The sequence below is a fragment of the Melanotaenia boesemani genome, chromosome 2 (assembly GCF_017639745.1).
Source record: "Melanotaenia boesemani isolate fMelBoe1 chromosome 2, fMelBoe1.pri, whole genome shotgun sequence".
In the NCBI taxonomy this organism is placed as follows: domain Eukaryota; kingdom Metazoa; phylum Chordata; class Actinopteri; order Atheriniformes; family Melanotaeniidae; genus Melanotaenia; species Melanotaenia boesemani.
In genome coordinates, this window is record NC_055683.1 from 23,266,882 (window position 1) to 23,293,261 (window position 26,380).

General features: G+C 38.7%; 1 protein-coding gene across 1 annotated transcript; it reads left to right on the forward strand.

Annotated features, from left to right (window-relative positions):
- The first annotated feature begins 160 nt into the window (after positions 1-160).
- lmtk2 (lemur tyrosine kinase 2) lies at positions 161-25,807 on the forward strand. Its single transcript, XM_042011566.1, has 14 exons — positions 161-675; positions 9,731-9,864; positions 10,051-10,204; positions 10,301-10,377; positions 11,162-11,280; positions 11,578-11,665; positions 14,994-15,124; positions 18,004-18,088; positions 19,142-19,263; positions 19,751-19,900; positions 20,037-23,040; positions 23,131-23,263; positions 23,349-23,579; positions 23,719-25,807. Exons 1-14 carry the CDS (start codon positions 573-575, stop codon positions 23,745-23,747), a joined length of 4,560 nt encoding a protein of 1,519 aa, XP_041867500.1. The 5' UTR covers positions 161-572; the 3' UTR covers positions 23,748-25,807.
- The last annotated feature ends 573 nt before the right edge of the window (positions 25,808-26,380 follow it).

A 26,380-nucleotide genomic window follows, 5' to 3' on the forward strand; every position in this document is an offset into this window, starting at 1 on the left:
GTAAAGGGCTTTCTTCAGCTTTGATGCACATTACTGGATTTACATGACTGATAATGAAACCTGAAGCTGATTGGCTATAAGGTGTTGATATAAAGCCATTCTTTATTTTGATTGGTTAAAAACAATGCCACTCGCTTGCAGTCTACGCCTCGATCCACTATGTGACGTTGTACAGGAACATGGCGCTTTATGGGAGAGGTGTTTCATGATAGTCAGGGCTATCGATTAAATTTTCTTTAACTGTGCTCATTTAAATGACGTCCGGCTACATTCGCCAAATATGATAGGTCATGAAATGTAAAGGCTCCTTTTGTCTCCATGGGCAACGGAACTCTGCATGTCGTAGCGGCGTTTGCTGTCGTCAGCTGAAACTGTTAGCATAGAAATGCTAGCTGAAGCTAGTTAGCTGGCGAGTAGCAAGTCGCTAAACAAACCGAAAATATGCTTCTGTTTGTAGCCTACGATGACAGAAAATTGGTTATTAATGATTAAATTTTATTTAGCATCATATCACCTGCTTATTTAGTACGACCATTTCAGTTGCCCAACATCTATTTGGCTAAGTCTGGAGGATGGAAAGCCGCCGTGGAACTGTGTTGTTGTTGGCCGGTGGAATTTTTCTGTCGGTGTTTTGGTTGTCTGAAGGTTTTCCTCTGCAGTATCCTCATAAATCAGGTGAGAAAACGCACGGCAGGTTTATACACATTTACAAAATGAATGTCTGTTCACTATAAGTCTTTACCAAGTATGTTTTTTTCAGCAAGCATTTGCATGCGTGGGAAAGTGTTGCAGCGATAGTAGCTAAAAGCTAACACCAACTTTGATGTATTTCCTTCTTAATGGTAAAGACTGTTGGCAATGCGTGCGTACTTGTTTGTTTTGTCATAGACTTAACAATATAGCAGTTTGGCTCTTGGCCTAAATGAACAAGTAAATATTTTACAACAACAAGCAACCTCATGTCAAAGTCACGACTCTAAGCCGGTAAGATAATCATAAACAGACGTTTCCTCTACCTGTTCAAATCAAAAAGAGAGAAAATCAGTTTTTTGGCACAGTCGGCTTTAACTTTGATTTATATTTAACAGAAGGTAACTGTCATGTAATTGTCCAATTCAATATTGCACAGTTTATTGTTACTGTTTAGGTGTTAACCTTTGAGTGGGGTTGAGTGAAAACCTGACAAAAAAAAAAAAAAAAGATTTTCAAATCATAATATTTTAATCAATTAAACAGGCCAAACATTTTTGCTCTAAGTATGGCATTCGTTTGTGTCAAACACTATACTATCAATAAAAAAAACCCAATGTGCCGAGTTTGTCTACACAAAAGGATTTGAAAACTGTAAAAGACTATTTACATTACCCCTGGTGTAATTCATTCTAATTTAGCCAAACCAACTTTATTTATAAAGCACTTAACAACAGCAACTGGTGTATAAAGTGCTGAACATGAAATCAATCATTCAAAGACATCAAATCATTCAAATTTAGTGAAGATGAATGGTTAATGTCCCAAAGTACAGATGGAAATCACCCAAAACATATCGTGAGTAAGTGAGTGGAAATCAACCCAGGAGTTAATTTCACAGTAGGCAAGACCTGAAATATTTCACTGGCAAATTCAATCTCTGATCCCAGTTTGATTGAGCATACATGTTGGAAACAGAACCAACGACAGTAGTGGTGTAGTGGGCTTTTGTCAGTACAAAGATAACTCTTGACCTAACTGTATAACCAGGTTTATGGCACAGTAAAGTAGACCTTGGCCACCACCATGGAAATGAGGATTCTGGTCCAGAAGTGAAGGCTGAATAACCTCTTTAATGTTTATATTCATGCCTTTTAGATATGTCATGGGTCTTTTCATGGATGTGATCACTATTATTTCAGAAAGAATCAAAGTATCTTGTTAATCTCAGTAATTTGTCAACTACTGAAATTGATTCAAAACTGTTCATAATTTTTGGTGTGAGACTGTTGTTTTAGACAGAGTAACAAAATCAGAAGAAAACTGATTTTAAAGCAATTCAGTATGAATCATTGTTAGGGACTAATTATAGATATGTAATCCATCTATTGGATTTGAATGCTAAACTGTCAGTTATCACATCTTTGGAAAAAGCCAGAAAGAATTTCACAAGACTTTGATCACTGATACTATTTTATATAGATGAATGAGTTGGAACAATAACCATTAATTGTAACACCAACGTTTAGAATTCCCCGAATCTAGTTAACCAAGGGAATGATTTCAGTTTTTTCCAGACATTCCCAGCAAATTAGGTTCAATCTCTTTGGCCCCTGTTGGTATGATAACATATTTCCTTGTTGGAAATCAATTAATGTTAAAGCAAAAATGCTGCAGGGTTTGTCGGTAATGTATAACCACAGTGTATTCCAATCTTATCAGCACCAGTCAATGATTAACAACATTGTTATTTACTTTATCATAATACATCATACAGGAAAGTAATGTTACAATATAAGTCCACTTTTTATGATTTTATTACACAGCAGCCTTTCCTTTGCATTTTAATTTGTGGTTTGCGTCCACCACAAGTCAGCAATTCAGTTTTGTTTATATTTTTATTTCAGTTGCTTACAGCTGCTTATAAAGTCACTCATTTACACATATTGCTTAATGTTAGAAGCCAATTGTTAAGTTTTAATGGAGCTGTCAATGTTTTATAGACGATAACCGGGTGACATTGGCATGTTGAGTCTTTTAGTCATGATGGACATTGGTCACGAGTCTTTGCAAACTTGTGATTCAGTAACAGCCACCCTTGGTCATCTGGGATGCTTGTTATTGGTACAAACAAGTTTGTTATTTATGTTGCTGCTTGGGATAAGTCTTCACCTGTAACCAGATTTTTTATTTATTTATTTTTTTGTAACCCTATTTTATAGTGTGATGCATAGGAGAATGCAGGTGGCAGGTTCGCACAGTTGTTTTGAGTTTTTCAATGTGGGAAACACATGACGACACAAGAGACTTGTGTTCAAGAGAAAAATTGCTTTAAGTACTGGCTGATTGATACCACGGTTCTTCCTTTGATTGATGAGGTTCTTTACAGAGACAAATCTTGAACCAACCCAAACACTTCAGCCAGGCAGTACCTTTTTTGTCCTGTGTGTAAATGTGTACAGACATCTACTGTGCACACTTGTGGGTAAAATCTCAAAAAATGGGTCAGCTCCTCTTCTGCATGAATGCCTACTGAAATATGCAGTACAACTGAAATAAGACATGGCAGTTCCCTGCCATATGAGTCCCAAAAACCAGTTAAATCATCGGTGGGGCCTGCCAAGTCATGATATGAACCCATGACTCAAATTAAGCTTAACACAAGAAAACCAATTCCATGTATAGCTGTCAAGACCCAGCTTATTGTTTAATTCCCATTTGACTGCTGCTGTAGCCTTTCTGAGAGTCCTGCACTGCCTCAGACCCTGTTGCTATGCTAAAATGGACACAGGATGCTGGTGTCGAAAAGCTGCCTGCAGTTAAGGCCATGCGATTTAACAGGATTATTGTGATTTTCCCCATTAGCGTCATTAAAGCCATTTGAAATTCTTTTTGAACCACTTACTAATCACATATATGCATTTTGCAAACAGTGCCTAAAAATATGGCTGGGTTTAAAAAGTCTATTTAATCTATATCAGATTTCATATATCCAACATCGATTCATGAAAGTTGGAGATTGATTTTTTTACTTGTCCTCTTTTCCGATGATGTGACCTTAGTCTCGCGTGACTTACAGGGGCTCAGCGAGATCTTAGCATATATACACACAACTGGCTTCCTGTGTTGCCTCCATCCAAAATCAGCTTCTCTTGCCGAGATACTCAGATGCCTCCATTCTCCACTGGATTACATCCACCTGTAAAGTATTTTGCAGTGTATTGTTGCTTATATTAGCAGCTAATGCTAAGACTGCAGGAAGTGATGTCACCACACGTACTTACTTCGAAATAAATCCAATATGGTTATTTAAAGTCACATTTCCTCTAGGACAGATATACACTTAGTCATTTATCAAAAAATAAACAGTAATAGCTATTTATCTAATTTACATGGTGGCATGTCATAGCTGTACGTTGAAAAACACGTCAACCAGCTGAAAATCAGACAAAATTCTTTCAGTCAGGTAAAGATGGAAGCATCTTGCTCCAGTGAAGAGCAGATGGATTATTTCTCCTGCTCTGGTGTTATGCCGATAGTGTCACAGCCGTCAGGGGAACGCGCACAGCCGAACAAGCTGAATCTATGTCATTGTAGGAATTTCTAAGGCATATTACGGTTTAAAATGGATTCAGTACTCTTTGTATTTTTTTAATTGACCATCCACACTTTATCTGAGATCTGAACTTTAAGAATATTTAGCGTGACTCCACTGAATGAAATGGTTTCATCAGGACATTTAAAAAGTTTTTTTTCTGTCCTGAGTGAGTTTTTTTCCCCTATCATTTCTAGCTTTGAATCTGGGGAACAACTGTATTGTTATAGTATTTCAGAAATGCATGTAAATTCCTCAGATCAGATTATCACAGTGATCTAATTACTCTCAGATAACTGATTTTGATTGTCACGTAAACTGACTTGGTGTTTATTAAAAATATTTATGTGAGAATGTATTTAATATTCAAGAAGAAAATAATGTTACACAATTAGCTGTAAATGAATCAATATTTAATCGGATTTAATCGAAATTCTTATTTCAATCATTATTTCATAACCTGAAATATTAATCAGATAAACTTTTCTTTTATGAAATTCATTAATATACTTCTCATACAAGTTGCATGATCCAGAGAGCTTTGATTAATGCTTGTTACAAAGGTTAAAAATGATTGGGCTGTGTTAGCCACTCCATTTACACATAAACCACAAACCTTTAAACCTTTATATTCAACAGATAAACATGGCCATTTATAGCTGCATCCAGTAGGCCAATGTCTTGGCTATGGACCTATTTAATCTTTAATAGTTCTTCTCATCAATATTTTACCTTGGCAGTTTCTCTGTTGCAGGCTTTTGCTCAGAAGAGAGGTTTATATGGGTAATCCAGTTTTAAAAAAAAGTGTGTGTATAATGATGGCCTTGGTGGTGTTGTGACTTCGGTTGTACCACAGTAGATGATTGTCATATTTTGGGGGGGAGAAAAAAAAGAAAGAAAGAAAGAAAAACTGCTTCCTTTGACTGAGAAAGATTTAGAAGTTGAGCCACACACAGTCCTCTGGTAGGGGCAACAACATGGTTTACATTAGTCAGTTTTGCGGTCACAAGTTCAGTTTTTTCTGTGCTGCAGTGAAAGCAAAAGACATAAAACAATTCACTCAGACATTCAGGAAAAAAGGGGGCAGAGTTCAACAGGGACTTTTACTTTGTTTCAGCAGATGAAAATAACTAAAACCATCTTGCCATTTCTCTCAGTGATGGCTTGTTGTTCTGCAGCAGACATGAAATGAATCTGTATCATTGCTGACAGTTTGGATTGGATCAAATCTAATATTCCCCCAGAGTTAAAGTGATGCTGCTCAACCTTGTCTGTCTGATCTGTTGGATGCCGTCTCGATACACAGTGGCATCATCTCACCAGACATATTTGTAAAATCACTGCTTGGGTCTTTCCTCAGGTTTAGGCAGAAGCCCTGAATCACAACCTTCTTTGACTGATTTGTAATGCTGATACGTAACTAATTAATTTGTGTTTGATAGGTTTTCATTTAACTTATAAATGGCGTGAATGAGAGAATAACTGACACAGCCTATATTTAATCTCATTAATAAGCATTAATCAAAACCCCTGGGAGCATGAAACGTGAATGAGAAGGATGAGGACGAGTTTGCTGAAGGGAAAGTATCTATAAAATGTGTGAGTGAGATTTCAGGCTATGAAATAATTAGAAATCTTGTAGACTTAAGTTTGCTTAAGTCTGTAGTAGCACTAATCTGTCGGCTGTTTTATTGGGACAGTGCATAGTCGATTTTTAGATAAATTAACATTAGCTTAAGGATGGTTCCCAACTAAACGAAATGGCTCAGAGTCTCTATGTAGTTGTCATGATAAGAGCTGGTTTTTTTTCTCCAAATTTTGAAGAAAGGACCATAAATGCTCCCTTTTATTGTGTTTTTTTAGCATAGGCAATGCCTAACCTTTTTATTATTGTGCAAATATGGATATTACAGTGTATTTTGTGTACAGTTTGTACAGTGTATGTATAGCCTGAAGCTTTGTTCATGAAACGAAACTAGACTGATATTTCCATCCCATGGTTCCTTGCAGCTGCAGATATCAAAGCAATGCTTAATTATTTTCAGATAGCCATATTAACTGAGATTTATGCAAATAAATCTCAAGGCATGACTGTGAGTAACAAAGGTGATAGTCCTGTAACAACATCTCTCACTTTTGTGGCGTTTTGTTTCCCGTGCTTAACTTTATCACACTTAACAATAAAGAAATATATTGTACCTCATTATACTTGTATGATTATATATAATTTAGTCTCTGAAAAAGCACAATTCCATTGGCTCTTTCGGTGGAAAAGATCTTATTGAATAACTGTAGTTTCAGTAAAACCTTGTGATGCTTTCTCACGAGGTTGAGGGAAAACACCCAGGAAAAGAGTATAGGAGGTCATTTTCTTCATAACTGAGTATACCCTCCTTATGAAAATTGGACATGGTCATTTTTTGTCAGAGCTGATAGAGAAATGATTCAAAATAAAAGGTCACTGGCTTCAAAAGATTTTTTCTGAAGTCTCCTGAATCCAGCTGATGAATAAGCTGCCTGCATGTGTTTATATATATATATGCTCTTAAAAATTCACAATTCCACCGCTGACAAAAAATTAACACTGCGACTGTAATTTGTTAAATTTGAAGACTTTTTATGGAGTTTTTGAAATTATTTATATTAAATTATATTTCTGTACATTTTAGAAATGTTAAATTTGTTCCATTATGTGTTACAAAGTTTTAGGTTTAGCATGATGTAGCCATGCACATAATGATGACTCCCATTCATGTTACAAACGCATCATATTAATTCAATAAGCAGCAATTGAAGTTTGCCCTTTATATAGGCTAATATCCACATCGGCTGAGTCTAGGGGTGTAACGATACACCATGGTTCGATATGTACCTTGGTTTTAAGGTCACGGTTTATTTCTTTTTCGGTAAAGTAAGGCAACAAATGCAAAACATAAAACTGCTTAGCTTTGGTGTAAACACAAACATGTTTAATGACATTTAAAATTAAACCAAAAGCAAGAAAAGTGCTTGCAGTAAAATCTCCAATAAAAGATCCCTCAAATAAATAAAAACACATCATAAAGAGAGAGATGCCCCCTCTATTTTAATGGACAGTATCTGCATATACAAATTATAGGGTAGGGAGGAGTCAGTACTTTAATATCAGCCAGTCAAAATATCCGATTCGAGATACAATACTGCTGATATAAATATGCTATTTGTTTTAACTTTTAAAAGTTAAAAGCCAGTGTATTCCTTCTGTGTCACATGATTATGGTAGCCTATCAGATGTCTTAATGATGCTGCTGCTACTGTTAGTAATGATGAGGTTTTGTTTTTATATTTTCCTGGTTTAATGCAGGCTATTGCATTATGTTTTATTATCATATTGCTATTACATATTTTTATTTTCCTTGTAATATATTTGAATATTGTTATATTAAGCTGTAATTTAATAATTTTATCACTTTAAAAAGATTTATTTATCATATTTTTGTCTAATTTACTCATCAGTATAATTATTGTTTTAAAAAAACATCTCTAAGTATGGATGTTGTCGAGTTTATTTCTATTTCATTCTGCCCTTGCAATAAAGGTATTAATGGACACTGTAAAATCAGGATTTTCCTTCAAGGGCCAAGAAGTATCTATCAGTATCAATGAAAAAGTACCATAAACTAATGATATCGTATCCCTAACATGGTTTAACCAGAATGAATTTTCAGAGAGAGCTCGGGGAAGGGGCAGGGCTAAAGGAAAGAGCGGATCTCGAACACAGCTCGACACAAAACCAGCAAACTGCTTTTGTCTTCTCCACTTGTCTTTGTCCATTAACATACTTACCAGGGAAGCCGAAGTGCTCCCAAACAGGAGATTTTAATGATGGAAGAGGGTCTTTAAGCTCTGGTTTCTCCTTAGAACTGCTGGCAGCCTTAACATCCGCTAGCCAGAGGCTGTGCATGGCAGGTACTCTTCCATGTAGGTACACCTCTCTTCTGAACCGAACATTCTGTACCGAAAAATCCGACTAGGGATACATGTACCGTTACACCCCCAGCTGGGTTAAGAAAATTGTTTTTCTGATTCACACTGATCCCTCATTTGAATAATTCATACAATTAATAATATGTTGAGCTGGATCTTTGAGTTTATGCCTATCCCTGAGAGTTTGTTACTCAAAGTGATAAAGATTCAGGAAATGTGCAGAGACACCAGTCTGAATACCAAAAAAACCTATCTGAAGTGAAAAAGCTGCAGTGTTGACACTTGAATGTGGTTTAGTTGTCTGTATTTATCTGGCTCACACTTTGATCTGTCAAAAATTTGCATTTCAGCTGAGGGGATTTTGGTTGATGTACTTTCTATCTAGCAGACAAGATGTGTCTGAGTAGCTACAACCAGTTGGTCACTGAACAAATAGAATTGGGAGAAATGTCTTGCACACCACTCCTTCAGTACAATCTCTTAAACTACAATCTCGCTTTAGAGGAGTGTGTAACTGCAAAAAAATAAGCCAAACAAATGCATTCAGTAAGTCCTCCTGTGAGAACAAAATGCTTATCCATCAAGAACGATTCTGGCTCTGAGGGGGAGGGATTGACTTTAATGTCCTTTGACTGTCCAGTGACCACTAGTCATAACTCTCAAATGAATAGCTATGAATGAGCTGTGACATTTGGGGAAACAAGATGGCCATGAAAGAGAAGACTTATAAAAGAGTGAGTTTTTTTTTTTAGAAATTTATTTTCGTCTCCTGTAGCATAATTTTTATCTCTGTTTCATATGTGAATGCTGTAAAAATTGGGGCTTCCACAGTGTTTTGAGTGGCTTCCCCTCCAACTATGCTTAAAATCAGACTAAAATAGAATGCACAAGTTCTTAATATCTGTTGGTATTAGTGTAGAGAGTGAGCAGTGGCTGAGCAGTGCAGTGAGTGGGTTGTAAGGCTGCTGTCAGCCCTGATGCCTGAATTGCCGGGCCAGCAGCATCTTCACTCAAGAAGACCCACACCTGCTGTCACAGCTGCTGCACTCTTAGCTTCTAATTGGCCCGTTGGTATCCCCACAACTGTCGGCGTGGTAGAAGTTAGGTGGTCTTAGCTCAAGTCACAGTTCTTGCTTTGTCATGTTTACATATATTGTAAATCTTGAAAAAAAATGTCTTGCATATAGTTAATTGTCTTTTCTTTCAGCTGCAGCAGAGTTGTTGGCCCAATATAAGCTCAAGGAGTTGCTTTCTCAGAGCACTGCAGTTTATTTTTGACTGAAATGTGCCTGTCTAGTGGGTGGATTTTGAAGAAGAGCCAGTGCACCCTTAATGTGCTGTGTTACTGTCAAATGCACCTACGTTCATGCCTCCAACTTAACAGGGTTTTTAGCCGCCCTCTGTTCTCCTCAAAATTATTTTTGAATCACAGCTACATATGTGAGTGATTGCATGTTCCTTTGTTTTCTGTCTTTTCAGGTGGAGGCACTGGGGACACGCTGTCTGTGTCTTTGTACCTGTCCTTGGTGGTATCTTTGATAGTGCTGGTGGCATTGGTAGTGTTAATAGTGAACTGTGTGACCTGCTGCAAGGAGAGGGAGATCAACTTCAAGGTGAGAGCTGCGGCAGGCAGGTAGTCCAACAGGCAGAGTTTCACATGCTCCAATGCAGGCTTGACCTAATGAATATGCAGTGGGTAGATGGAAAGTGATGGATTATCTGGGAAGTTAGTCTTTGTCTTGTCATGCTTGTGTACTAAGATTTTAATGACATCACAAATGTAATTTGTGTTTATGTAGGAGTTTGAAGACCACTTTGATGATGAGATCGACTTCACTCCACCGGCAGAGGACACACCCTCTATGCAGTCCCCAGCTGAGGTGTACACCCTTGCTGTGTCCCCTGTGCCCCTGCCTGGACCCCCGCATCTTCAACCTCTTGCCACCATTACAGGTACGACAATTCCAGTTCCTCACCTAATGATTTAAAATAAGGCAGGTAATTCTTGAACAGTCTTGATTTACACATTTTTTTAATTTGGTATCATAGAGGCATCCGCTGGCTTCCAGATAGGACGTCACAGTTTGAGTTACATCCAAGAGATCGGCAACGGCTGGTTTGGCCAGGTAAGATTGTTTTCCTTCTGTGTGAAATTTCGCATGACTGTGGAAAATTAAATCAGTCTTTTTCAAGGGAATATATGACGAGAAAAGCACCTTTCCCTGCGGTTCAGAGCATATATTTGCTTCTCCAAAGTCAACTGAACTGAACTTAACAACTGAAAAACTGGCTGCCAGTACTTCAATATTTTAAACCCCAAAATCGAAAATCTGACTTCAAACTGATGTACTTAAAATCTGGTTTCCAGTTGTCCCATTAGTACAGTAAAGGTAACTTGCTATTATAAATTAAAACATCTGTGAAATATTTGCCATATAAGCAACAGTTTAAAATATTAACTTCTAGAATTTAAATAAAACAAATGAAAGCCGTGAAAGGGAAGTCCACAGTTTATGGAGCAGATATGTGACGGACATGTGTTCTGATCTACTTACTGTATTCTCTCATGCTGTAATGATGTGCCCCAAGGGCTGTTAACTACGACAAACCCTGAGGAAGAGCGGACACAAGTGGGTCACTCCATACCTCCAACATGATCTTTTTTAATCGTGTTGTAAATAAATTGAAGAAAAAAAGAGATGATGTACCTTAGCTCCACATCATTTTAACTGGTGATGTTACAGAGATTTCCACAGATGGGCTTTTGCTATTTATTCTGCACTTTGTTTTGAAGTAGAAAAGTAATATTGTGTATATGTTTTTGATTAATGTGCAACCTGTTCAAACAAGTAGCCATTGTTTTGTTTGCTTGCCTTGTGTGTAGTTCAAGGTGTTATTTTCTACTGTCAGGTACTTTTAAGTGAAATCTACACAGACCCAGGTGGAACGAGGGTGGTTGTGAAAGAGTTAAAAGCTAATGCAAGTGCCAAGGAGCAGAATGACTTTCTGCAGCAGGGGGATCCATACAGGTAAACAAACATAACCCCTTTTAACTATGCTCTATTATTGATGCCTTTATATCAGTCTTTCATTGTTTTTTTTCTTCTAATAATAAAGACATGTAATTGTTACCTCGGGTGCTCTTTAATTATATGTGTGTTGAATGTGAATGTGGTTGGATGCATGTCATCACTGTAACGTTAGCAGCTCTGCCTTTCCTTTAATATGTTGCATTGAATCACCTCTAAAATGCTGCATGTATTTTCTGAAGACTTTTGTTGCCTTAATAAAAAAAAAAAATCAAACAAGGTATGTTTTTTCTTCAGAGTGTTGCAGCATCCAAACATCCTCCAGTGCCTCGGACAGTGTGTTGAGGCTATTCCCTTCCTGCTTGTTTTTGAGTACTGTGAAATGGTGAGTGACCACATGTTCATTGATATACATAATCAAATGTGATAAACAAAAACAACAACAAAAAAAACAAATTAATACTTGCTTGCTTAGATAGTGTCCTGGTTTGATTGCCACATCTTTGTGGAAATTGTGTTGATGTTGTACATCATATGAAAGTATTTTAAACATTTATGGTTTTTATTTTTAATTCTTTTTTTATTTTCTTCCTTTCATCATGGAAACTATATGGTTGTGAAATGTTTGTACTACTTACTATTTTCACTCTCTTACCTAAAAACATGTATTAGTGACTTGTCTTATGTACTGTCTGGACTGAAGTCTGACTCACTCAGTCACAAATCAGCCCTTACGTCTACCTTAGCATATTGAAGTGTGTTAGACTCTATCAGAGAAGCTGATTCGTTCACTCTATTTTGATCTATTCTTGGTGGGCTGGGTCCTGACAGAGCAGAGTTCCCTTGCTCTCCCCAATTCTCTAATCCCCTCCTCTATCTGCAGTCACATAGCTACTGTAAGCCTGGGACTTCTCACATTCCCACCTCACCCAGTAAAGCAACAGGCTCCATTTACACTCCTCTGGTGTCAGCTCCACCAGTTGCTGTGTTTGTGCATTTTTATGACCAGCACCTTGTGGTTGTTGGTGGCTGCTAAGTGCAGTCTGAACTAAAATAAGCTGTTCTAAAGAAACCCCCAAGCATGGCAAACCCAGTGATGGTTGCAAAAAGTGTATATACACCACCCTGGTGTAGTAATTTGTTATTATAGGACAAATTATAGTTGTTTGAGAAGGAAACGTCACATTCAATGTATCTGAATCTCCATAGCACGGGTCTTTATTGGACGGTGGCAGCCTGGGTGGGACTGCTGTTTGTTTATTTTCAAAGGAAAGGGAGAAAAGGAAAATATCAAAGTTTTTCAACCATTTACTAATCCTTTGATTACCTACATCTCCACCTTGCTTTAATTTGATAACATGTCTGGAAGAGTCCAGTTTAAGTCATGGTGCCAGACGTTGCATAACCTTGTTAGGCTGCAGTATTGTCAGCTGCCCAGACCTGGCAGATGTCCTGGCATTGTGGTTCTTCCCAGCCAGCTCCATAATCTCTCTCGCAGCAAATGGACATGAGTCAAGGTGAATGATTTTCCACAGGCCATTAGGAAGGAAGAGTAGGTCCTGCATGCTGAAGGTGATAATTTGTGAGGCTAGCACATCTGATGGATGTCTATGCTCGTTATCCCTCACTAGATAAAGATTTTTGCGGGTTTCATCTACTCTCTTTGAATAAGTAAAGTTCAGTTTGCTTGACAGGAACATAAAGGGTGAAAGTCGTACTTGGATATCATAAAAACAAATATTGAAATGCTTCTGTTTTAGGTTTAAAGATGACTTGTGCATAACTTCTTACTAATTGAAGCAAATCATTTGTCAATCACCTACAGGGTGCCCTCACGCGAAATATGCTCTGTAATTGCACAGCGGACAAGACGGATTCCAAAAAGCTCATAAAAAGTGACGTTCTCTCTGACAGTCTGTTGATTAATGGTGGTTTTTCTGTCCTGGGTAACACTAACTCAAAGCATTTTGGACATCAAAATACGTCCAGCAACTGGTGCAGGGGCTACAGAATGTCACATACCATAGTGTGAGTGACAACCTGCAACCTGTAATGGCATTAGTCAGATACCGCTGGTTCAGGGTACCAGACCAATGCCAGCTTACTTTAGCTTTGGGGTTGTTGAGCTCCTTATGTTGACGCAATTTCTTTCCATGCATCCAACCATCCATCCAACCAGCCAGCCAGCCATCGGCATTCTCAAGTCTCCTATTTGTTGTTTTCATGGCATTTGTGGTATGTCCATATATATACTGAACATTATAATTAAGCTTAGATCTTCTAAGGCTAATTGGCCTTTTCAAAGCTGGCTGTACTCATAGTAGTTGGCTACAATCCTTGGCAGCTTTCAGTGGCCCATTCACTGTATTTGTTCTTTAAATAAATAGCCTAACAGCAATAAGAAGGAAATTATTCAAGTATTTACAACTAGGATGCAGGACAGGCTCTTGAAATAGCCTGAATTTATTGTTTCTCTCATAACTTGATCGTGTAGCAGCTGAGTTACACTTGAACTTGGCACATTCTTCTTATTCACTGGCCAAACACAAGTCCTAAATATTTTGGCCCCTCACACTGTATGTTATTTCATTAACGGCAACCTGAACCTCAAACGTAATCACCTGTCTTCACAAATAAAGTTGGCGTGCAGGATCATTTACCATACATTGGTCTTCAGCGAAGACCCCTTCTCAGAGCTATGTGTGTTTTTACATGTATATGTCTGTGTGTGTGTTTGCAGGGATGAATGTGGATGAAGCAAACAAATAGTGCTTACATAAGACGACTGATCTAAGCTGCTTGTGAAGAAATAGCTCAGGGAAAATAAACCCTTTGTAAACATGCTCTCATACCCAGCAACCCAACACACACCCCTGCATGTGACTTGACATTTTTAACTAAATCTCCTCAGTTTATACGACTTCCATGTGTGTACAGTATGTTCTTAGTAACTGATTCCTCAGGGTGGCTGGAATCTTCCTCATTCTACAGTAGAAAAATCTCAAAAACATACAAAACCTGAACAAACGTATTAACAGGAGTTGAGTAAAACTGTCATCTAAAATCTCCCAGTAGTCCAGTACCCAGTAATTTGTTCAATTTGTCAACCGCATTGCGTCATATTTTGATGATTGACAGCCACACATGCGCTGTGCTCTGGCACCCTGCTGAGACCCTGTTGAAATTCAGATTTACTGTCTTTTTGGCACACTGTCCAGAGGTTAACTATTTGTTCCCAGTTCACTTTATGATTAACTTCTCACTGCACTGTCGTCATGTTGCTTTGAACTACTGCATTACAGTCTGACTTAATGCTTTGGGTTTTTTCTTTTATATTTCTTTTCTCGCTATTTAGTTAGTTTTTTTTTTTTTTTTTTTTTTGACTCACTAGCTCAGAAACTCAACTGGACATAGGCACTGTGTGCTTACACAGTGCCTGAGATGGACGCTTTTATTTATAAATCTCTGTGACACAGCACCGAGGTCCATTAAACTGTGCTACCCTTATTTGGTTCTGCCACACATCAGCAGTGAGAAGTGCTGAGGAGACAAGAAAAGGGGTATCTGCTGCCCCTGTGTGGCACTCTCTGCACACTACATTCACTTAGAATTTCCTGTTTTAATTTCTCCTATTCCTGTGGTAAAATTAATATATTCTTCTTGAGTTCTTTAGTGTTTAATATTGAAGGGCTGTGTGTGTTTTGTCTTTGCAGGGAGATTTGCGGGGCTTTCTGTCTCAGCAGGATTGGATATTCAGAAACGCTGAGTTACTGCAGCTGCAGAGGATGGCCTGTGAAATTGCTGCTGGTGTCACTCACCTTCACAAACACAACTTCCTGCACAGGTAGCACTTCAAACTGCAACGCTTAAGCAAGAACACGAAGTTTTGATTTCCTAACCTAAGCACTGTGTTTAAATGACCCCTCAATTCTGTTCCTCTTTGGAGTGTTGTTTATTATGAAATATGTGGAAATAAACTGTTTGTCTCATTATGACTGTATATTCACATTATAAGTATTACCTTGAAAGTTTTTATTTTTAGTTTGATTGTAATTTTATTTTTAAAATTGAGCATTTTTGCATTACAGTTAGCAGCTTCATAGAAAATACAAAAAGGGGGCATCTATAGTGATTTAGTGTAGCCACTAGATAAACAAATGATAATTTTACTTGGTATGTTAAGTGTCATGTGGCAAGAACACGGTCGTAAAAACTGTGTGATATGATTATGAAGATGTCGGTCAACTGTTAGTTTTACTTACGTGCTGACTGTCCAACCAGTCTCAGGAGTACTAGTGTTCTCCAAAAAAGGTGTGTACTGGGGAGAGGCTGCATTTCATTTTCATTTTTACCCCAGCCACTACTGGATGTCTGGCTGCCAGCCAGCAGGGGTTCAGGCGGGTGTTGGGAACTCTGGGTATGGGGGGGGTAACATACGAGGCTCAGCTCATCAGCTCTATTTTGCATGCTCAGAATAAGCTCAGAAGGTTCCAATTACACAGCTCCCATGCATTGCCACAGTGTCATCTGTCCTCTGCCAGCGAGATATGATGATTCTGCTCTTTGCATGTAAAAGGATATCCTCATTTGGGCGTTGTGTTATAATCCTTGGTAGCTTGCCTCTATGTGGATTAATTTAACTTATCATTTTAAACCATTTTTACACTTTTTAATATTTTTGTTCTTGTTTTTAAAAATCTCAAAGATTAGGCTGTTAATCCACATACTGCTAAAACTACATGAGAGGCTGGTGAAGGTGCTGCACCTCCGACACAAAATCAGTCAGTGCAAATGTTTTGTGGGCTAATGTCCAAGACTGAAACCTTAGCTTTGCAATACACGGGTCACAATGGGCCAGCAAAAGAGTAAAACCAATGCTGCATTATGTGAGATGAAAATATCGGTGAGTAATTGGAAGTAAGCATCTTGAAAGGCTTGGGTTTGTTGAAGTCTTGACATATTCTCCATAAAGTATTGACTGACTTTTCTTTATTTTGTTTTATAAGTCTGTCGCCAGTTTTCAAACTTTAGGTCTAATGAAATTATGTGTTCTCAAAGAAAATGAAACAATACCTTTAGCATTTGTCTCATACCTTCTTGGTGTTTTTGCTACCAGAAACAACCATCTTTGGACAGTTTGGAGCTGTAGACAAACACTTGGAATTTAATTGGACGTAAATGTATTTAATCTTGAATTATTTTCAGAACAACCTCTAGCAAAAGAATCAGTGTTTTATTCTGGCAAATCACAAGCTCATGATCGTAATTCGATGAGATTAGTATTCCAATGAGAGAAGTCAGAGCATTTTTACTACTTGTAGCTGTTCAGACTGTTGGGCTTTTTACAGCCTGTATAGATTCACTGAGATCCTATGATGCTTAGCTTGCGAATGAGTGGACTTAACTGAAGTATTTATGTGAGTTCTGAAAAAAATTGGCAGCAATAGATTATAATTAAGGGATTCAAAGCGAATAAGTTGTATGCACACAATACATTTTTTTTAAAATACTGTTTTTGTTTAAAAAAAAAAAATCACCAATTTACATCATTTCTGAAGGCCTGTCACATAAAATCTGAAAATGCATTTAAATAACAAGCAGTAATGCAAGTAAAACGGACAAAACCACCAGGGGGTATAATATTTTTGCAAGGCACTTGCAGCCATAAACAGCTTTTACAAAAGCTTCTTATTCCAATAAACATGATAATTAGTCATAATGGGATATTTTCTGAAACACTTAAACGCAACACATTATAGATTAGAAACGTTCTTCTAAATATTTGAATATTTAACATTTTTAAATGTTTGCTAATATATTTGAGTGCAACTGACTCAATCTCAAGATCTGTATTAAAGAACAACATGCACCTATTTTTGTGAGTTTATAATTATATCATCAAGAGAAATTGAGTGAGCATGATAGTTTTGACTGAAGTGGTTTTAAAAGCTTGAGGTAGCTACATTTATTTCATCATCACAGATGAAGTGAAGACACAATTTCCAGGAAGTGCACAAATGCCTTATGGTGTACAAGTGAATACTGCGTGCCATGTATTACCTTGTAGGGTTAAGGTGTTGAACTTGTTTCTCTGCTGCTGTGTTGCTATATGTTAGGCTCTTGGCCAACAGCACAGGACAGGAGGGTTTAAAATACATCTCCATTTATCTTACAGGGGTTCTAGTGGGCCTGACAGCAGCTGGGCCATGCACATAAAAGAACACTAGTGTCAGCAGTGTTTGTCATTGGGTGGTTAAAAAGGACTTGAGCACAAGGCTAAAGAGAAACCAAAGCCTTCCTCATGAGTCTCTGTGAACGAACCACCATATATCTTGTTTTAATATGAAAAGCTTCAGAATCTGTGTTTTGTAGAAACTACATCCTGTTATACGCACTAGTAAGGAATGCCCCCGGCATCAGTCTTGTTGCAGTGCGATGTAGAGAAGAACATTGTGCTTGTTTTTATTTTCTTTAGTTTCCAAAATCATGTGTGATACCAGCCACACTCTCCTCTTTTTGACTTGAGATAGACGTCACACTTTGGTTGTACAAGAAAATGAGCCTTGTTAACTTGAATGAGCAGGCTTAACAAAACAAGCATCGGTGAAACATTTTCATTCCAGACTTCACCCCAAACCTGCCTGCTGCTGTGAAGGATGTGGTACTTGTCTGTGTAAAAACCCAAATTCACTCAGTGAAATGTTTTCCTGCATGTTCTCACAGCGATTTGGCTCTGAGGAACTGCTACCTGACTTCAGATCTTACAGTCAAAGTGGGCGACTATGGAATTGGACCCTACAGATACAAAGTAAGAAGAAACCTCTGTTGATTTTTTTTCCAGTGACTTGTACATTCTTGGTACAAAGGGGCTTGGTTACACCAAAATGCATTACATTAAACTGGACAGTGTCATCTAAAAACAATGCCAATTTGCCCGCAAAAATTGGTAGAAATTTTAAACTGATGCGCATTTGATTACAATACAGCTGTACTTTTAGCCATTACTTATTAATGAAGAAGTCCTTCTATAGCATGTCTGGATTAAGAAAACAGTGACATGTCAGTGTAATATGTGCTCTACGAGCAACTTGTTCCCAGATTTGTGCAAGAACTTCATGGAAATATTAGCTTGTAAAGGAAAGGAAAGAAAAAATAGTTATGTCAAAAGAAGCTTAAGGGTTAATAATGTGCTGCTCCTTTACTACATACAAGCAGCTCATGATTTTGTTTTATAAAAATAAATAACACGTATGATTGTGAGGTTATATACAATATAAACTCACAATCATACGTGTTATTTATTTTTTTTTAATTTAATTTCATTAACTGTAGGGTCGCTGGCTTGAGCCCATGCAAATCTCACCTTCACCCTCCTGGTTCTCTCTACTGTACTTGCAGTTGTTTTACCATCTTAAGACGGTTTAAAATTACTCCACTTTTTATAGCAAACACAAGCCTGGCTATTTTTAACCAGCTGCAGAGGATCTAACAGAAAATAAATCATTTTCAACCGACTCTACACAAGTGTTTCCTCTGAGTAACCATACAGCACATTTCATTGAAGAAACCAGATTGTCGTCACTGTAACTTGACTTGCTGCATGTGTCCTCAGCAGTTGTGTCTGCTGCATTCCTGAAATACTGCTGATCTTTCAGTTTAGCTGTCTGAATTTAATACTCATAAGATAAGGTCACCCACTGAATCTATTTCTGTAAAGAAAGGGGGAGGCAATGTCAGGGGGCACTGATTCAACACGAGGTAACAAAAGGCCACATTTCTCCTGTTATGGTGATTTCTATTTAGGTTGAACTTCCACTGATGTTATACATGTTTCTCAGAAAGTTTAACTTTATTTCTGTAGGAGGATTACATCATCACCGAGGACGATGTGTTTGCGCCTCTTCGTTGGCTGGCTCCTGAGCTGGTGGGAGAGCGCCATGGTGGTGTAATCACCATGGAGCAGACCAAGCAGAGCAATGTGTGGTAGGTGCAAAAGGTCTGCTTTATATTAACACCAGAAGACATTTTTAAAAGGTCATTACACATAAGAAATGTGTGTGACGCTGGTTTTAATGCAAATAAAGATAAATATTTGAAGATCCTGCATGTACGATGCAAGTTGATCTATTGGCAAAAAGTCATAATGTTAAGAACACTTTACACAATCCTTTCCAGTCAAGATGTTTTCTCCAAAAATGTCAGGCTTTAGCTTAACAGTGTGTATTCTTACATTTTTAAGGGCACTTTAGATTTTTTCTCTCAGCCTGTTCGGAGGGTTGCAGTTCTTAGTTCATATCACTAGATGTCACCACAGCTTACACACTTTACCTTTAAAACAACTCTTAAAGGAGAAGGTAAAACTGTGAGGCTAATATTCATAAGTTTTCAAATGCTTTCAGATTCTTGCTTAGGGTAAGTTTCAGTTGACATTTTCTGGTTGAACCAACAGTTTCTTGTCATTTGTCTTTAGGGCTTTGGGGGTCACATTATGGGAGCTCTTTGAAAATGCTGCTCAGCCGTACCCACATCTGTCAGACCGGGAGGTTCTCAATCATGTGATCAAGGAGCAACAAGTCAAACTCTTTAAGCCACAACTGGAGCTTCCTTATTCTGAAAGATGGTGAGCTTGGAGCATTTATGTTAGAACATCCCTACAAAGAGTATTGTAGAATAAATGTTGAAGCAAGTGCAGCTTAAATTATTTATTATGAATGTATGGAGTCTGAAAGAGGTGTATTTTTTCCATGTGCCCTCAGGCACGAGGTCTTGCAGTTCTGTTGGCTGTCTCCAGACAAGCGGGCCACAGCGGAGGAAGTACACCGCTTGCTTGTCTATCTGCGCATGCAAGGCCAAAAGGACATGGAAGAAGATTTTGACCAGCGCTGGGATGCACTCAAGCCTAACCCTTCCACACGGCAGACCACTGTTAGCCATTCGTCCTTCCCAATCTTGGATCAGTTTGCTGATGATGCCCTGCGACAAGAGATAGACGAAGTTCTCACTGTCACAGAAACAAGCAAAGGCCTTAGTTTTGAGTATGTCTGGGAGGCAGCAAAGCATGACCACTATGATGGCAGCCATGGACGTTCAGGCATCGACACAACACTGAACTACCACAGTATGTTTTTTCCTGTTTCCAGGGAAGATATCCAGGCCCATTTCCCTGATCCTTTAACAAGGGCTGCAGGGGCAGAAAGCGGTAACACTCCTTCAGGAATTCCTGGGATTGTACCGGTATTTGATTCACAAAAGTCGTCTAATGGGAATGAATATTACATTCAGCTAGAGGAGCAAGGGGAGAATGGGGAAAATGGGAATAGGGGGCAAGATTTTGTTGTTCTTCAAGATGTCCGTCTGGATGAGTCTAGCACAGATGCTGACTTTTTCCACCAAAGCATTGACTCGAAGGATTCATATTTACCAGATAGCCACATCTGGTCATCTCTTGAAAATGACAGCCCATACCACACAAACATTTTCACTGAAGAGGGGTCCAAGCAAGATGACTCTCCTTCCTGGAGACAGAATCTTTTGGAGCTTCCAGAGCGCAATGGGAACCCTTTCCATGATGATGGGTCTTTAGAGACCCAAGAAATTACTACAGAACAAAGGCATGGGGGTTCTTTTTTAGTTGACATGTCTCACCCATCAGTTTCTGTGGACGGGGAGAGGGGGAACACAAACGTGAATAGCTTTCTCAATACTGAAAAACTGGCTGATAACTATGCGTTTCTCAGAGAACAGAATCTAATGAAAGAGGGCTCTAGTTTCTCACATCCACAGCAGAATTTTCTTTTACCTGGCATAGTCCACGAACCAGAGGAAGCATTCAAAATGAATTCTTGGGATAAACTTGGGACTTTAGGCAGCTTAAACACAGCAGATACATACTTAAAACCTGCAGCAAGTAGCACATCTTTCAGACATGAACTTTTAGACTCTCCAAGTGCCAACTTGGAGCAGTTACACCCTCCTCTGGTAGAAAATGAAACACCAGTGCCTTTCATTACAGTGGCTGCAGACGATGACATAAGCAGCCAGCTGCCAGTTAGAAATAGTTCTTCCACTGAAGACCTTGGTCTGCTCCAGTCCACAGACAGAGGTGTAGACTCTGGTTTTGATTCTACCTCAGAGAGGTTTGAGGTTATCCTTAGTGAAACTGATGGTCACACCTTTGCGTTCTCCGACAGTGCCACTACAGACTCATTGTGCACAGATGCCAATATTACCAGCCTTGACGATGATGCAGCCTCAAAGGCCTCTGCTCACCTCATAGTGAGTGAAATGCCCGAAAATGTGCAAGTTCAAGCTCTGTCTTCAGAAAACGGACACAATGAAGACTTAACAAGTAATGATTTGTTGAGTGAGCTAATTGAGGATGCAGATATAGAACTGGAAACTACCCTCTCTGATCATGAAGAATCCTTCATGGAAGCAAATGGGCATCCTTTTGTTAGATCTTGTCTTCTTGTATCAGGTCCATCTTTGGACCAGATCAGTCAGGACAGTTTATTAGAAGACAGTATGTCCACAACTGTTCCAACTGTAGACATTTCAGCCCAAACACCAGACTCTTTAGACTCTCTCGACATAAATAGACTGGGAGAGCAGGGAGAAGAGCTGAATGCTCAAATAGCCCAACACAAACTCCAACCTCCGTACAAAATATCAGACAGTGGATATGAGACTGAGAACCTGGAGTCTCCTGAATGGAACTCTCAGCCAAATGTCAACGACTGTTCTCCTGTTAAAAATGGCATGAGCATTACCAAAGAAGGAGAGTCAGAAGAGCTCCCAGCTTCAGTGAATTTGGTTCCACCAAAAATCATAATCTCTGAAGTGGAGGGGATATTGGAAAGTCACAGTGAAGATCCCAGTGAGGTTCAGGAACCGGATCATGTCGCTGCTGAGGAGGCACCTTTTGGCAGCAATTACAGAGATTCTGCCTACTTCTCTGACAATGAATCAGAACCCGAGAAGAAGTCTGAAGACACAAGTGTGGGGGGTGCTGTTGAAGTCACGTGGTTGAAGAACGCTGCAGGTCCAGTGCTGGAAGCTTACAAGGAAAGAGATGTTGATACTTTATTTTCAGAGCAAGAAGCCTCTATAGCTGCTAAAGCTCAGGCTGCAGTTGGAGAAACATCTGATGCCCATGCTGAGAACATTCATCCAGAAGTCGCATCAGGTATCACAGAAAAACCTGAGAATGGCGTGATAGAGTCCGGCAGCGGCCATAGTGAAGATGAAAAGAAATCAGAACTTGTCAAGGACATGTTTACTGGTCAGATGAGCCCATCACAAGATCTGGAAACCTCAACACCGCCTTCCACTTCCCCAGCAAATCTGGAACCAGAGAACACCCTTCACGCTAAACTGACCAGGACCTATGCCAGCGATGGCCATAAAATCAAAGAACCAGACGTGGAGGGTCGTTACTTGGGGAGACGAGACGGTTCGGGCTTAGATGGACAGGAAGATGGTGTGGATGCTGATGAGGAAGATGAAAACAGCGACGACTCTGATGATGACATGCGTGCGTACCAGCTACACAGCTCCAGCTCAGAGAGCGAGGATGAAACGGTTCACCCAGTGCCAATTATTGTGTCGGACGAACCTGCAAAGAACCTGAAGAGCTTGTTGAAGCCTGCATCCCTGAATATTGAAGCATCATCTTCCCCGTTTCCTGGGAGGTGGAATGCAGAAAGCTCCAGAAGAGCTGTGTCATTCTTTGATGATGTCACTGTGTACCTGTTCGACCAGGTAGAGTATTAGTCAATTGTTAATTTTTTAAATAAATGCTGCTATTTAAGTGTGCATCTTATAGTTATTTTTCTAATGCACTGTGTTTAGGAAACTCCCACCAAGGAGCTGGGTGACCATTCATCAGGTTCAAACAGTCAGGTACCAGAGTTCAGCAGCCCTGTGCCCACTGCCAGCTACCTGAACCGCTTCGCTAACTCTGAAAGCTCAACAGATGAAGAAGGTAATGGTAAAATATGCCAGTTTCATGCTGCTTTGTATGCTGTTTTCATTCTTTCGTCATCCTAATATGTATTAAACTCTCACAGGTGGTGGTTTTGAGTGGGATGACGACTTCACCTCCCCTGCATCTGCCTTCCTGCCAAAGGCAGATAAAGACCCTGTTTCTAAAGCCATGTCTTCTCCAGCCCCCACAGTGGGGCGTGTGCTGGAGCCCAATTGGAGCAGCTCCTCAAGCTACTCCCGTTTCTCCATCTCACCAGCAAGCATTGCTAGCTTCTCCCTCACACATCTTACCGACTCTGACATTGAACAAGGAGGCAAGTTGCACTTATATGAATATAATGCTGTCTCAAAGCCACTCGCCTGAAGTGTCTGTTACTTTTGTATTTTGTTTATTGGTCTAAATTTAATAAGATATGGCATCCTAAACTGGTTTTCCTCTTTTGTTCACTCCAGGAAGCAGCGAAGACGGAGAAAAGGACTAGACCGATAAATGAAGGACCATTTATCATCACACTACTGAGAAACAACGCTGTATTTGCCCTTTTAGGGGACGGCAGCATAACGACAACGCACGGTTTGTGGGGCGCTTCTCTCAGGCAGAACCGTTCACAGTGGAGTTGGTCACGAAAGTGAAAACAAACTTTCAGCAAATAACAGACAAGGCTCCGTTTGAGCCACATCACCTCTTCAGCTCCATCAGTGTGTGGATTTCAGTTCAGTGCAATTACAATTTGGGGGGGGGAAAAAAAAAAACAAGACTAATAAAAGTCCGAGTAGCTTCTAATTGTGTGCTTTAAAGACTCATCGTGCGCATTCCAGGTGTGACTGCTTCTTTTTGTTGCATGTCCAAGTGCACTCCTTTGCTTGGACTTTTGCTTCACCAAAAACAATTCGACACACTGGCTGGAAAAAAATAATCACTACAACTAAACAGGAATAAGCTCTTTGATCTCAACAGAACTGGAAATCCGAAGTAAAGCTTAATCTGTAACAATACTTAATTTGCTCTTTCATGTATTTCAGTGGTTGCCTTGGGTTTTTATTTTTTTTATTTTTACAGTTTAATCGCAGTCTCCTACTTTGGGAGAAACTATATGTGAAATCCTTCTGTAGCAGTATTTGAATAAAAAGGATTGTGTATGTCAAAGCGCCATCCATGCATAGGATGATCATGTAATAATCTACAGAGATAACACCTGTATATTCCTTTATGTTAGAAAGGATCATTCACAGTATGCTGAGTCATATTTTTGAGACATCCCAGTAAAAATGGAGGATGTTATTGCTTAAGGATTGCTGTATTAGTCCTGACAACTGTAAGACAGTTGTGATTGAGAACTTAATAATTGCTGTTTTCCTTTTGTTCTTTTAAGCTTTATTTTTGTCATAAATGTGCAGGAAGTTGTTTGGATTGTTTTTTGAGTTATTGTCACTGGGTCTAATCGTGGTGCCTGTCGATGCTGCTAAGACAGCTGCTCTCCTCCATTCATCACTACAGAATTTTCAAATTGCACGTTGAGTAAAATTGTGTAAAAAAGAAAAATAAAAATCAAACAAAAAAAGGCAGGAGATTCTATTTTTTAAATGTTCGGATGAAGAAAACCTCGCGAGCTGTTTGTAAACCAATGTGCAATGAATTTAATTAAAGTTGCGTGTCAGTTTATAGGATGATCTGGTGATTGTGCCGCTGTTTCTTCAGTGACTTGCAGGGACTTGAAGCCTATTGAACTTACTACTAGAACAAAAAAATAAAATAAAATACGGCTGCTTTTATAATCTGAGTGTCATGGGCAGAATTCTGCCTTTCTTCTAACTTTGTAAGAAAGATGGCAATATTTAACAAAAAAAAAGATCATTTGAAAGCTGTGCAGATGTGTATTATGATCAGTTCCTGTTTGGAAACCTGATGCAAATGCTTAGAGATGAAGATATGCTTTGACCCTCATGTCTCCATGTACATTTAGAAAATTTGAAACTGTATCTCTGTACAGTTACTGTATGGATCTTTCCTTCTGGTGACTCAAACACCTTCAATATTTTGTCACAGATAACCAGCTGTACTTCACTTGTAGTAGATAGACGCCCATCTCACCTGCTCCCATTCAGACGACAATGTTAACCTCTGTTAAAACCAGCAGCCTGTGCTTAAGTTAAACTTGAACGTCTATTTAAGGAAATTTTTATTTGACTACAGTATACATTTGCTTAATCTTGCACATTTGAGAAATGTAACTTAATGTTGAAATGTTCCAATGTATATAAATGTTTTTTTTCTTTTTGTCTGTAAATGGGAAATAATGTAACTGAGTTATGGGTATGAGGTTTTGTTTTGTAACTTAAAGCTGAGTAAAATCAGAGGAACATATCACAGTCATCAGCTAAAAGCATCGAAATTAAGACACAGAACAGATGTGAATTCATTCTGTCCTTTAAACCTGTAGATTTTAAATATTTTTACTTCATATTGATCATGCTTAGTGTAATTGAATGAAATGTTTATAATTACACTGTTTAATATGAAAATAAATGCAAAGAACTTCTATTTAAGGGTTTTGTTGTTTTTCATTCTAAAACAAGTGTTTACTTTTGAGGCTATAGTCTGTTTATTGGGAGGATGCAAGCCTTTTGATTCTAAAGGTGCAACATAATCAGTTATTAGCATTAATATACTCTTATCTTACAAGTTGGAAGTAAATTCCTCTTTGTTTACTATTAACACTAGTAATAGTTCAGTCCTGTTGTTCTCATCTGCTGTTTTCTGACCCTTTCCAGTTTTTCACATTTTATGCTTTACACTCATCTTTACATCTGAGTGCTTTGCTTATAATTGTGTAATATGTATTAAATATAATTTAATATATTATGGTAATAATTAAAGAAATATCCCATTTACATGCATATTGAGACCCCCTTGTTATAACACCAGTCCTCTATCAATGGTGTTGCTGTTTGCTAATTTAAGCTCCGTCATTTCTGCACCTTTTACCATGAAAGTCATTCGTCACCACCAGCAGACTTTGGAGATATGGCTTTCAAAACCAACAAACTAGTGGTTTTGATCCTTGCTATGTCAAGATAGGAAAACTTTACAGAAGGATGATCAGAAAAGTCCTCC